Source organism: Coregonus clupeaformis, chromosome 29, assembly GCF_020615455.1.
Source record: "Coregonus clupeaformis isolate EN_2021a chromosome 29, ASM2061545v1, whole genome shotgun sequence".
Classification (NCBI taxonomy): Eukaryota; Metazoa; Chordata; class Actinopteri; order Salmoniformes; family Salmonidae; genus Coregonus; species Coregonus clupeaformis.
Window position 1 is genome coordinate 11,975,602 of NC_059220.1, and position 14,070 is coordinate 11,989,671.

The 14,070-nt window shown below is 49.9% G+C and overlaps 1 protein-coding gene across 2 annotated transcripts in view; it reads left to right on the forward strand.

The window, feature by feature from the left end:
* The window catches only part of fut8a (fucosyltransferase 8a (alpha (1,6) fucosyltransferase)), a 177,483-nt gene extending 164,035 nt beyond the window's left edge, over positions 1-13,448 (forward strand). For both annotated transcript variants that reach the window (XM_041854713.2, XM_045209108.1), the window contains 3 exons: positions 6,307-6,483; positions 10,759-10,909; positions 11,179-13,448. In XM_041854713.2, coding sequence (XP_041710647.2) covers positions 6,307-6,483; positions 10,759-10,909; positions 11,179-11,508 — 658 coding nt within the window. In that variant the 3' untranslated portion in view covers positions 11,509-13,448. The remainder of the gene's footprint in view (positions 1-6,306; positions 6,484-10,758; positions 10,910-11,178) is intronic.
* Positions 13,449-14,070: the final 622 nt, after the last annotated feature.

Here is a 14,070-nt window from a genome sequence, read left to right on the forward strand (position 1 = left end):
TTTCCAAGCATATATGACCACATGTAATATTTTGGTAAGTGATGCAAATAGTGAACTATGTAGGGCCAGGATGTAAAATATATGTAGCTGCAGCAATTTCTCTTATCTGATATGGTAAGTAATGGGGCTGTCACGAGTTGCAAAGCCAGAACCCAGAAGCAGACCAGGACAAGGTAAGTTGAAACGAAGGTGAGTGTTTATTTACAATTCAAGAGTGATGCTGAATAATCCAGGGAACAGAGCGGGCGGCGTTGATTAGTTGTTGGGGGTGCAGTGGTTGATCCCATCATGGGTCGGCAGCCGCCGACCACCAGGCAGAGGTTGGATGAAGGTTCCGGACGGGTGACTGCAGATGGAACAAAACGGAGGTAAGTAAACAACAAGGTGCAAAAACAACAAAACTAACGCTAGGCTCTAAGACTGATACTCTGGTAAACCTACTGTTCATGGCTAACGATCCGGCAGGGAATGGATGTTAGGCCAGAGCCTAAGAAGGGTGATGATCAGGACCAGGTGTGCAGATTGCTGATGGGATGCAGGTGCGGAAATCAAGAGAGCTCCCGGAGCGTTCCAGAACCCTCGGGAAACTGGAGATCACGAGCAGAAAAAACTAGTCCACAGACAGGACCCGACTCAGACTGCCGGGATCGTTACAGTACCCCCCCTCCGACGAACGCCACCGGGCGGACTCCCGGAGCGCCAGGATGGAGGCGGTAGAAGTCACGGATGAGGTCAGCATCTAGGATCTGTCGCCGCGGAATCCAACTCCTCTCTTCAGGACCATACCCCTCCCAGTCCACGAGATACTGGAAACCCCGGCCCCGCCGTCTGGAATCCATGATTCGTCGCACCGTGTAGGCAGGACCACCTCCGATCATCCGAGGAGGAGGAGGAGGAGGCGGAGGAGGCAACAGAGGACTGAGGAAAACCGGCTTGAGGCAGGAGACATGAAAGGTGGGATGGACTCTGAGCGTCCTCGGTAGTTTGAGTCGAACTGCCACTGGATTGATCACCTTCTCCACCACAAACGGACCAATGAACTTCGGTAACAACTTCCTAGACTCAGTCCGTAACGGAAGATCCCGTGTGGCCAACCAGACCCTATCTCCGATGGTATAGGTGGGAGCGGGGATCCGGCGACGATTCGCCTGGAGCTGATACCGGTCCGAAACTCTAAGGAGTGCCTTTCTGGCCCGATGCCAGGTCCGGTGGCAACGAAATATGGGCCTGAACAGAGGGCACTGAGAGCTCCTTCTCCTGAGAAGGGAACAAGGGAGGTTGGTAGCCATACAGGCACTGGAAGGGAGACATCCCAGTGGCAGATGTAGGGAGAGTATTGTGGGCATACTCAACCCAAGGCAACTGAGAGACCCAGGAGGTGGGGTTGGAAGAGACCAGGCAGCGTAGCGTGGTTTCCATCTTCTGGTTGGCTCTCTCCGCCTGACCATTGGATTGGGGGTGAAAACCAGATGTGAGACTGACTGTAGCTCCAATGGCCAAACAGAAGGACTTCCAGACAGCAGAGGTAAACTGAGGGCCACGGTCGGAAACGATATCACTGGGCAACCCGTGGACCCTGAAAACCTCCCTAACCAGGATCTCGGACGTCTCCGAGGCAGAGGGAAGCTTGGCAATTGGCACAAAGTGGGCGAACTTGCTGAATCTGTCCACGATAGTCAGAACGACCGTGTTCCCCTCAGAAGCGGGCAACCCAGTGACGAAGTCCAGGGCCAGATGCGACCATGGTCGCGGGGAATAGGAAGGGGGTGAAGTAGTCCAGAGCTGGGCCGATTGGTACTCTTATTCTGCGCACACACTGGACAGGCAGCAACAAAACCCCGAGTATCCTCGGCCATGGCAGGCCACCAAAAACGTCTGCGAAGAAACGCCATTGTCCGAGCCACGCCAGGGTGACAAGCCATCTTGCTGGCGTGGGACCATTTGAGGACAGCAGGACGAACCGACTCAGGCACAAACAACCGACCGGGTGGACCGTTACCGGGACCGGGCTGAGTCCGGGCCCGCCAGCACCTCCTCCTCAATCTTCCACATAACTGCTCCCACGACGCAGTTCCGGGGGAGAATTGTCTCGGTCTTGGACCCACTCTCCTCCGTCTTGGAGAACATCCGGGACAAGGCGTCCGCCTTGCCGTTCTTAGATCCAGGTCGGAACGTCAGGGAAAACTTGAATCGTCCGAAAAACAACGCCACCTGGCCTGACGGGAGTTGAGACGTTTAGCCGATTGCACGTAAGCAAGATTCTTGTGGTCAGTCCAGACAATAAACGGTTGCTCCGCCCCCCTCCAACCAGTGGCGCCACTCCTCCAAGGCAAGTTTCACCGCGAGAAGCTCCCGGTTACCCACATCGTAATTCCTCTCCGCAGGCGAAAGGCGACGAGAGTAGTAGGCGCAGGGATGGAGTTTACTGTCCGTGGAGCATCGCTGCGACAGGATGGCGCCAACTCCCACATCAGACGCGTCCACTTCAACGACAACTGACGGGCCGTGTCCGGTTGAGAGAGAATCGGTGCGTTGGTGAATCGCCTCTTCAAATCCAGAAACGCTTCGATCCGCCTCCGGATTCCACTTGAAGGTCCTGATACTGGAAGTCAAGGCAGTTAACGGAGCGGCCACACGGCTGTAATCCCGGATGAATCTGCGGTAGAAATTCGCAAACCCCAAAAATCTCTGGAGCTGCAATCTCGTACCGGGCTGGGCCCATTCCAGAACCGCTCTAACCTTCTCCTGGTCCATCCTAATCTCTCCCCTGGAGATGATGTACCCGAGAAAGGATGTCGTGTGGGCGTGAAACTCGCACTTCTCGGCCTTCACGAACAGGCGATTCTCCAACAATCGCTGCAGAACCTGCCGGACATGCTGGACGTGGTCGGAAGGTTCCTTCGAGAAGATCAGAATGTCATCCAGGTAAACAAACACAAAGAGACCGATCATATCTCTCAGGACGTCGTTCACCATACTCTGGAATACCGCTGGAGCATTGGTCAGTCAAACGGCATCACCTGATACTCGAAGTGACCCATCGGTGTATTGAAACCCGTCAACCACTCGTCCCCCTCTCTGATCCGGACCATGTGATACGCATTGCGTAGGTCTAGCTTGGTGAACACCGTAGCACCCTGTAAGGAGTCGAAGGCAGAACTCATCAAGGGCAGGGGATACTTGTTCTTGACCGTGATGTCATTCAACCCCCCGATAATCAATGCACGGTCGAAGAGAGCCATCCTTCTTACCCACAAAGAAGAATCCTGCCCCCAGGGGTGATGACGAGGGACGAACGAGACCAGCAGCTAGGGACTCCTTGATGTAGGTCTCCAAAGCCTCACGTTCAGGTCGGGAGATACTGTATAACCTTCCCTTGGGGTAGACAGCTCCAGGGAACAGGTTGATGGCACAATCATATGGTCGGTGGGGAGGGAGTGACAGAGCCTTCTGCTTACTGAAAACTTCCCCCAAATCGTGATATGTCTCGGGAACCAGGGACAAATCTGGGGGTTTAGCCTCAATCACCTGACTGGGAACCGAATGGGGACAGGCAGTCTTGAGACAGTTAGCATGACAATCAAGGCTCCAACTCGTTACCTTGCCCGTCACCCAATCGAACGTGGGATTGTGTTCCTTCAGCCAGGGGTATCCAAGGACCAGAGGAACATGGGAAGACGGCAGAATGAAGAATGAAATCATCTCAGAATGATTCCCCGACAACAGCATCTTAACCGGTTCAGTCCTCATCGTGATACGTGCCAGACTACTGCCGTCCAGAGTGGTAGCTTCAATGGCTTCCGGCAATTGCTCCTTGGAAAGCCCCAGCTGTTCCACCAACTCGGCATCTAGAAAGCTTCCATCGGCACCTGAATCGATAAAAGCGTTAATCGCTAAGCTCTGATTCCTGTTCATAAGGGTAGCCGGGAAACGGGGTCTGACAGAGGTATTGAGAGGTCGAAACTGGCTCGCTAAAAGTCCTCCCAACTTTAGCGAGCCGCGCAGTTTGACGACCCGACTGGAACCTGAGAAGCTGATCGGTTGGCCGGAACCCATTGCTTCTCCCTCCTTCGCTCTCGGACTCGATTATCCACCCGAATAGACAAGGCTACCAAGCTGTCCAGGTCACTAGGCTCCGGATAGGAGATCAACTCATCCTTGAGCTGCTCCGACAGACCCTGGTAAAAGGCCGCTTGCAGAGACTCCTCATTCCACCCACTCTCCACAGCCAACGTCTTGAACTCGATCACGAAGTCGGCCACGCTGCGAGTTCCTTGGCGAAGCGAAAACAGGCGCCTAGCTGCGTCCCTCCCTCGGACGGAATGGTCGAAGAGCTTCCTCATCTCGGCCGTGAACCCCTGGTATGAAGCCATGCAGGGATCCTGTCGTTCCCAAACGGCTGAAGCCCACTCCAGCGCCGACCACGCAGCAACTCAATCACAAAGGCTATCCTAGCCTTGTCTGTGGCATAAGAGTAGGGCTGTAGATCGAACACTAATCCACACTGCATAAGGAAGGAACGGCATCTTCCCAGCTCCCCCTCATATTTATCCGGCGTCGGAACCTTGGGCTCACGGAAGGACACAGCTCCAGAAGCGGCAGGCGAGATGGGTGAAACCGGTAGTGGATCCTCCACCGGAAACTGGCGTTGGTTCTGGACCTCCGTCAGACCGGTAGAAAGGTTCCGAACTGACAACGCGATCTCCTGTAGTACCGTGCTATGATGGCCCAACATCTTCTCCTGCTGGGTAATGGCATGGCGAACAGAGTCCAGGTCCGCTGGGTTCATTACTGGCCGGATCGTTCTGTCACGAGTTGCAAAGCCAGAACCCAGAAGCAGACCAGGACAAGGTAAGTTGAAACGAAGGTGAGTGTTTATTTACAATTCAAGAGTGATGCTGAATAATCCAGGGAACAGAGCGGGCGGCGTTGATTAGTTGTTGGGGGTGCAGTGGTTGATCCCATCATGGGTCGGCAGCCGCCGACCACCAGGCAGAGGTTGGATGAAGGTTCCGGACGGGTGACTGCAGATGGAACAAAACGGAGGTAAGTAAACAACAAGGTGCAAAAACAACAAAACTAACGCTAGGCTCTAAGACTGATACTCTGGTAAACCTACTGTTCATGGCTAACGATCCGGCAGGGAATGGATGTTAGGCCAGAGCCTAAGAAGGGTGATGATCAGGACCAGGTGTGCAGATTGCTGATGGGATGCAGGTGCGGAAATCAAGAGAGCTCCCCGGAGCGTTCCAGAACCCTCGGGAAACTGGAGATCACGAGCAGAAAAAACTAGTCCACAGACAGGACCCGACTCAGACTGCCGGGATCGTTACAGGGGCTTAATTTATAACTCCCTAAGAGTTTGACGAACGGGTCCGTGAACGCGATTCCAGATATATTTACCTCTGAATAAACTGCCTTTATTACACCATATCCACATCCAGTAAACTTGTGATTATCAACACTAACCTCATCGTTGTGGCGGCGGACAGCTAGCCTGTATCCCTCGTCATCCAGTTGAGTGAGTGGCAATGTCTTTTTTCGTTCGTACCAATTTTTGGAAAATCCTCGGGTGTAGGACTTTCCGCCTTTAGTAGAAACCTGTTGAATTATTAAATTTGGTCTGGGAGGTCCTAATTGTTTCGTTGCCAATTTATCTTCATTTGTTCGCCGAATCGTCGACAAAAAAGGAACTTCTTTCAAACAATCCACTCTTTTCTCAGTTACGTTCATGGTTACGTAACGTATGACGACAGCGTAAGTGCAAGCCCACAGACACCCATTGAGATTGTATTGAAGGCTCTGAAATTTGAAAAAAATAGATTTTACATGGGAGTCTATTACAGACTTCTGGGCGATTTTCAACCTGACTGAAATCGCCCCAAAAGGGGGGGGAGCCATTTGAAGCACGACTTTAGCCTGATTCGACATTTAGTGGCAGTGTGGCACTGTGGCAGATCAGACGTATAGATTACAACACTGATAACTACTGTTGCCGTGATATAATTGATTAGAAAAAAAAGGAGACCTGTAAAGAAAGGGAGAGAGTGAGCGAGAGGCCTGCAAAGAAAGGGAGAGAGTCAGACAGAGAGAGAGAGCTGAAGAAAAAGAGGGAGATAGAGAGGGAGGGAGGGAGGCTTGCTCCAGCCACTCTCCAAACAACCCACTCACTCTACCATCCATCACTTTAGGAGAGGAGCTCTCTGATTCACACACAATCAGTCACACACTTGGACACACACACACACACATACTCTCCTAACCCAACTCCTCTGACCCATCTCCTTTCTGTGTCCTCTCCTGTAGGGTCCATGTGCGGCGGACAGATAAGGTGGGGACAGAGGCAGCCTTCCACCCTATAGAGGAATACATGGTTCATGTAGAAGACCACTTCCAACATCTGGCTAGACGCATGCTGGTGGACAAGAAGAGAGTCTACCTGGCCACCGACGACCCCTCACTACTAAAGGAGGCCAAGGCTAAGTACGTATGCCTGTGTGTGTGTGTGTGTGTGTGTGTGTGTGTATGTGTGTGTGTGTGTGTGTGTGTGTGTGTGTGTGTGTGTGTGTGCCACTGGCAGTGTGGGTGTGTGTGTCTGCAGGAATGTCTTGTGGTATAAATGTACTTACTGTGACTGAGTTATGAAGTTGTCTCAACTTGCTATCTTAATAATAATGTACTAACTGTAAGTCACTCTGGATAAGAGTGTCTGCTAAATGACTAACATGTTCATGAATTATGGATCTGTTTGTGTGTATGACGGAAAGCTGTATTTGATGTGTGCCAATACCAGTTTAGAGATATGATAAAGTACACAAGAATGAATTACATTTGCATTTACGTCATTTAGCAGACGCTCTTATCCAGAGCGACTTACAAATAGGTGCATTCACCTTATAGCCAGTGGGATAACCACTTTACAATGTTTTTTTTATTTTTTATTTTGGGGGGGTAGAAGGATTACTTTATCCTATACCAGGTATTCCTTAAAGAGGTGGGGTTTCAAATGTCTCCGGAAGGTGGTGAGTGACTCCGCTGTCCTGGCGTCGTGAGGGAGCTTGTTCCACCATTGGGGTGCCAGAGCAGCGAACAGTTTTGACTGGGCTGAGCGGGAACTATGCTTCCGCAGAGGTAGGGGAGCCAGCAGGCCAGAGGTGGATGAACGCAGTGCCCTCGTTTGGGTGTAGGGACTGATCAGAGCCTGAAGGTACGGAGGTGCCGTTCCCCTCACAGCTCCGTAGGCAAGCACCATGGTCTTGTAGCAGATGCGAGCTTCAACTGGAAGCCAGTGGAGTGTGCGGAGGAGCGGGGTGACGTGAGAGAACTTGGGAAGGTTGAACACCAGACGGGCTGCGGCATTCTGGATGAGTTGTAGGGGGTTTAATGGCACAGGCAGGGAGCCCAGCCAACAGCGAGTTGCAGTAATCCAGACGGGAGATGACAAGTGCCTGGATTAGGACCTGTGCCGCTTCCTGTGTAAGGCAGGGTCGTACTCTCCGAATGTTGTAGAGCATGAACCTACAGGATTGGGTCACCGCCTTGATGTTAGCGGAGAACGACAGGGTGTTGTCCAGGGTCACGCCAAGGCTCTTCGCACTCTGGGAGGAGGACACAACGGAGTTGTCAACCGTGATGGCGAGATCATGGAACGGGCAGTCCTTCCCCGGGAGGAAGAGCAGCTCCGTCTTGCCGAGGTTCAGCTTGAGGTGGTGATCCGTCATCCATACTGATATGTCTGCCAGACATGCAGAGATGCGATTCGCCACCTGGTTATCAGAAGGGGGAAAGGAGAAGATTAGTTGTGTGTCGTCAGCGTAGCAATGATAGGAGAGGCCATGTGAGGATATGACAGAGCCAAGTGACTTGGTGTATAGCGAGAATAGGAGAGGGCCTAGAACTGAGCCCTGGGGGACACCAGTGGTGAGAGCACGTGGTGCGGAGACAACTTCTCGCCACGCCACTTGGTAGGAGCGACCGGTCAGGTAGGACGCAATCCAAGAGTGAGCCGCGCCGGAGATGCCCAGCTCGGAGAGGGTGGAGAGGAGGATCTGATGGTTAACAGTATCAAAGGCAGCAGACAGGTCTAGAAGGACAAGAGCAGAGGAGAGAGAGTTAGCTTTAGCAGTGCGGAGAGCCTCTGTGACACAGAGAAGAGCAGTCTCAGTTGAATGACCAGTCTTGAAACCTGACTGGTTTGGATCAAGAAGGTCATTCTGAGAGAGATAGCAAGAGAGTTGGCTAAAGACGGCACGCTCAATAGTTTTGGAGAGAAAGAAAGAAGGGATACTGGTCTGTAGTTGTTGACATCGGAGGGATCGAGTGTTGGTTTTTTGAGAAGGGGTGCAACTCTCGCTCTCTTGAAGATGGAAGGGACATAGCCAGCGGTCAAGGATGAGTTGATCAGCGAGGTGAGGTAAGGGAGAAGGTCACCGGAGATGGTCTGGAGAAGAGAGGAGGGGATAGGGTCAAGCGGGCAGGTTGTTGGGCGGCCTGCCGTCACAAGTCGCAAGATTTTATCTGGAGAGAGAGGGAGAAAGAAGTCAAAGCATAGGGTAGGGCAGTGTGAGCAGGACCAGCAGTGTCATTTGACTTAACAAACGAGGATCGGATGTCGTCAACCTTCTTTTCAAAATGGTTGACGAAGTCATCCACAGAGAGGGAGGAGGGGGGGGGATTCAGCAGGGAGGAGAATGTGGCAAAGAGCCTCCTAGGGTTAGAGGCGGATGCTTGGAATTTAGAGTGGTAGAAAGTGGCCTTAGCAGCAGAAACAGATGAAGAAAATGTAGAGAGGAGGGAGTGAAAAGATGCCAGGTCTGCAGGGAGTCTAGTTTTCTTCCATTTCCGCTCAGCTGCCCGGAGCTCTGTTCTGTGAGCTCGCAATTAGTCATCAAGCCACGGAGCTGGAGGGGAGGACCGAGCCGGCCGGGAGGATAGGGGACATAGAGAGTCAAAGGATGCAGAAAGGGAGGAGAGGAGGGTTGAGAAGGCAGAATCAGGAGATTGGAGGGAGAAGGATTGAGCAGAGGGAAGAGATGATAGGATGGAAGAGGAGAGAGTAGCGGGAGAGAGAGAGCGAAGGTTGCGACGGCGCATTACCATCTGTGTAGGGGCAGAGTGAGTAGTGTTGGAGGAGAGGGAGAGAGAAAAGGATACAAAGTAGTGGTCGGAGACTTGGAGGGAGTTGCAGTGAGATTAGTAGAAGAACAGCATCTAGTAAAGATGAGGTCAAGCGTATTGCCTGCCTTGTGAGTAGGGGGGACGGTGAGAGGGTGAGGTCTAAAGAGGAGAGGAGTGGAAAGAAGGAGGCAGAGAGAAATGAGTCAAATGTAGACGTAGGGAGGTTGAAATCCCCCAGAACTGTGAGGGGTGAGCCATCCTCAGGAAAGGAACTTATCAAGGCGTCAAGCTCATTGATGAACTCTCCAAGGGAACCTGGAGGGCGATAGATGACAAGGATATTAAGCTTAAATGGGCTAGTGACTGTGACAGCATGGAATTCAAATGAGGAGATAGACAGATGGGTCAGGGGAAAAATTGAAAATGTCCACTTGGGAGAGATGAGGATTCCTGTGCCACCACCCCGCTGACCAGATGCTCTCGGGGTATGCGAGAACACATGGTCAGACGAGGAGAGAGCAGCAGGAGTAGCAGTGTTTTCAGTGGTAATCCATGTTTCCGTCAGCGTCAAGAAGTCGAGGGACTGGAGGGTAGCATAGGCTGGGATGAAGTCTGCCTTGTTGGCAGCAGAACGGCAGTTCCAGAGGCTGCCTGAGACCTGGAACTCCACGTGGGTCGTGCGTGCAGGGACCACCAGGTTAGAGAGGCAGCAGCCACGCGGTGTGAGGCGTTTGTGTAGCCTGTGCGGAGAGGAGAGAACAGGGATAGGCAGAGGCATAGTTGACAGGCTGCAGCAGATGGCTACAATAATGCAGAGGAGATCGGAATAAAATGAACTAAACATCTGGGAAAGGAGAGAGCGGGGCCTCCCTCACCACAACTCCCAAATATAACTCTCCCAACTTCCACCTCAGAAACTATAATTGTTGTAAACTACAGCGGTTCAATGTTTTCTAGGAATAGACTAACCTAGTTTATTCAGCTAGCTAACTAGGTGCAGTATTATTCCGTGAAAAACGTCCGGGCACCTCGTCATAAGACGCCACAGCCAGCTATCATGCCGGTCTCCAGCAGCAGGGTTTAGCGCCAATACTCAGCCACAACAACCACCAGTGTATCAACGCACAAGCAGATCGTTCGTGTCCGTGTCTAACGTTGTGGGTTAGTCCCGACAGCTTGAGCGAGTCCGTCGTCAACTTATTCAGCCAGTTAGTTAGCTAGAATAGTTAGCAAACTAGCTAGCCATTGCTTTCAGACAAAGAAGAACCCCTCCTTTCACGGCACGAACACACAAAGAGAGCCAAACTAACGTTAACTAGTCACCCATGTCCCGAATTCCTTGAGCGACTCGGGCTATCAATATGTAAAAAACAAAACACAAGTGTAGGTTATGACTTACCCCTAGCAGCTACTGTTAGCTAGCCAAGTGCAAAGCTAGCCACTGAATTGACTCAGCCAGTTCGCGTCTGTTCGCTCGGTCGTTCCAGCTATTGTTTACAAGTAGCTATCCAGGTTGCAACAAGCTTGCTAATTTTCAAGCACAGTAGCCACTTGCTACCTATGAATGCCTTATTCACGTTGATATCTGTATGATCCTTTAGGCAGTCTGTCTCTGACTGCCTCTGTCTCTGTGTGTCTCAGGTACCCAGACTATGAGTTCATCAGTGATAACTCCATCTCGTGGTCTGCGGGGCTCCATAACCGCTACACAGAGAACTCACTGAGAGGAGTCATCCTGGACATTCACTTCCTGTCCCAGACCAACTTCCTGGTCTGCACCTTCTCCTCACAGGTGACCTTTAACTTCACCTTCTCTTCCACTCTCATCCACTGTTTTTCCTGTCTTCCACTGGGCTGGCTTTTGTATGCTGTAGACGTTTTCCACTGTACACTACTGCTGTCCCTTAGTTTTTCCTGGCCAGGTCACATGATCAGGGAACATTAAGGACACTAACTATAATCTATGTGGTCCTGCAGGTTTTCATGCAGAATAGAAAGAAAGGTGATAGAATTCCCTGGGATTCAGAACTATAAATGATCATGATTGTTGTGTTCCTCCAGGTGTGTCGTGTGGCCTATGAGATCATGCAGACCCTCCACCCGGACGCCTCGTCTCACTTCCACTCCCTGGATGACATCTACTACTTCGGGGGCCAGAACGCCCACAACCAGCTAGCCGTGTACGCCCACCAGCCCCGCAACTCCGACGACATCCCCCTAGAGCCCGGAGACCTGATCGGGGTGGCGGGGAACCACTGGGACGGAAACTCCAAGGGCATCAACCGCAAGACGGGCCGTACCGGCCTCTACCCGTCCTACAAGGTGAAGGAGAAGATTGAGACCGTCAAGTATCCTACGTACCCCGAGGCAGACAAGATGCTGAATCAGTAGAGAGAGACTGAGAAAGACTGAGATACAGACTGAGATACAGACTGAGATACAGACACACACTGCTCACTTATGAGAGGAGAGAGACCCTCAGCCCGATAGAGGGAACGAGAGGGAAAGCACTTTGAACGAGTGGTGGTGTTGGTCGGTGGAAGGGTTTGCGTGTGTGAGTATGAGTGTGTTCATGCTTGCTTGCATGTGTGCACGTGCGTGTGTGTGTGACAGAGAAGTATCTACAGGGTATCTCACATACTCCTCACCCTCCTGACCCTCAGGGACTAGGACCCTCCAGTGACTCCCTCCATCAGGATGGTTAATAAAAGACTACAATGAACGAAGGAACGAAATAATAAACGACAAGAAGAAATAAACAAGAAGGATAGCACTCCGGTGTAATGATGAAGGAATTGTCCAACCGCAGCTCTTTATTTAAATAATAATTGAAATAACTGAGAAACCTCAGAATGATGACTGAAACGAAGAACTATAAAGAGAACCAACAAACAAACTCTTGACTTTCTCCTCTCCTCCTGTGCTGTTCTCTGTTCTCTTCTCACTTCTCTTCTCTTCTTGTGGACATTGACTGCATCGACCTCTCCTTCTTGTTGTAGCCAAATGTTTTCCTCCCTCTTTCCTTCCTTCCTCTCCTTCCTCTCCTTCTCTTACTCCTTTCTTCACTCACTCCATTTCAACTTACGCATCTTTTCTTTTCCATTTGCTATGAATTTTTCCCTTCCAAAAAGTGATTTAAATTTTTTTATTGTTATTGTTGGTGTGTGTGTGAGAGCATGCTCGTGTGTGAGCTTTAGAGCGTGTGTGTGTGTGTGTGTGTGTGTGTTGTGTGTGAGTCCAAATATGGTGCCTACAAAGGAAAATGGCTTCTGTACGTCTTCTCTCCAACTGTCTCTGTTAGTGTCAAAGTGACGTCAGAGCCGTAAGGACGCAGGCCTTGCCATGTAGAATACTGTACATGCAGATACAGTACATGCAGAATACTGTACATGCAGAATACTGTACATGCAGATACAGTACATGCAGAATACTGTACATGCAGATACAGTACATGCAGAATACTGTACATGCAGAATACTGTACATGCAGAATAATACATATACAGAATACTACATGCAGAATACTGTACATGCAGATACAGTACATGCAGAATACTGTACATGCAGATACAGTACATGCAGAATACTGTACATGCAGATACAGTACATGCAGAATACTGTACATGCAGAATACTGTACATGCAGAATAATACATATACAGAATACTACATGCAGAATACTACATGCAGAATACTACACGCCGAATACTGTACATGCAGAATACTGTACATGCAGAATACTGTACATGCAGAATACTGTACATGCAGAATACTACATGTAGAATAATGTACAGTACATGCAGAATACTACATGCAGAATACTGTACATGCAGATACTGTACATGCAGAATACTGTACATGCAGAATAATACATATACAGAATACTACATGCAGAATACTACATGCAGAATACTACACGCCGAATACTGTACATGCAGAATACTGTACATGCAGAATACTGTACATGCAGAATACTGTACATGCAGAATACTACATGTAGTATAATGTACAGTACATGCAGAATACTACATGCAGAATACTGTACACTCCGGTCCGGACTCACTTAACTATGTTTTACTCATTTTCTGTTGTTAATGTCCTTTTTAAAAACTTTTTTAATGTTATTGAATTCTAAAGGAAAAAATGCAAAATGAAAAGTGACGAAATTTTAAATGATTACGAACAATGATTATTAACAAATAATGAAAAAACTATTGATGAAGATGATGATGATGTCTATGACTATTGTCATAACAGAGTTATGTCCACCATGAAGCAATGTTCATATTTGAAGTTTCTGGGCATTGTCTTTGATAAAAGCAGATCAAATCAACTGATCGGCTCAACTTGTTTGTGTCTCTGTGTGTCTGTACCCACAATCCACTCAAATGCCTTGTTGTTCAGAGTAGTTGGACCGACGCACGTACACATTGTACCTCCTTGATTATTGCAGCCACATTCCTCGTGTTTACTATAAGAACAATGCCCTGTGTTATTCAAATACATTTAGAAAGTGTCATTACCAGCTGCACTGTCAAACTGCCTTTTGACAGGCTATTGGTGAGCCTGTGAAGCTTTGTGTGAGTGGTAATTTGTCTGTGTACGTGTGTTTCCAGACAGCGAGAGAGAGAAAGAGGTCATCGTTGCTCTTTATTGTCAACAAGCAGAAGTAAATTAGGTCTTCAGTGACAGACCCAGAATGACTCATCAAAAGAAGAGGTCTCTCTCTACACCCCCCCCATCCTCCCCCCCTATCTCGCTCTCCATCAACCCCCCAGCGCTCACTCACCATCCCCTCCCCCATAGCCGTTTACCAGAGAGAGAAATCTTCCATTCTCTTATTTTTTTAAGAAAAGCATATTTTCCCACCAAGAGACCACGCAAAGGTTACTTTAATTAAACCCCACAGAGAGACATGATGTGTGGTGGCAGAGGGAGCGCCGTGTCTCAAACGC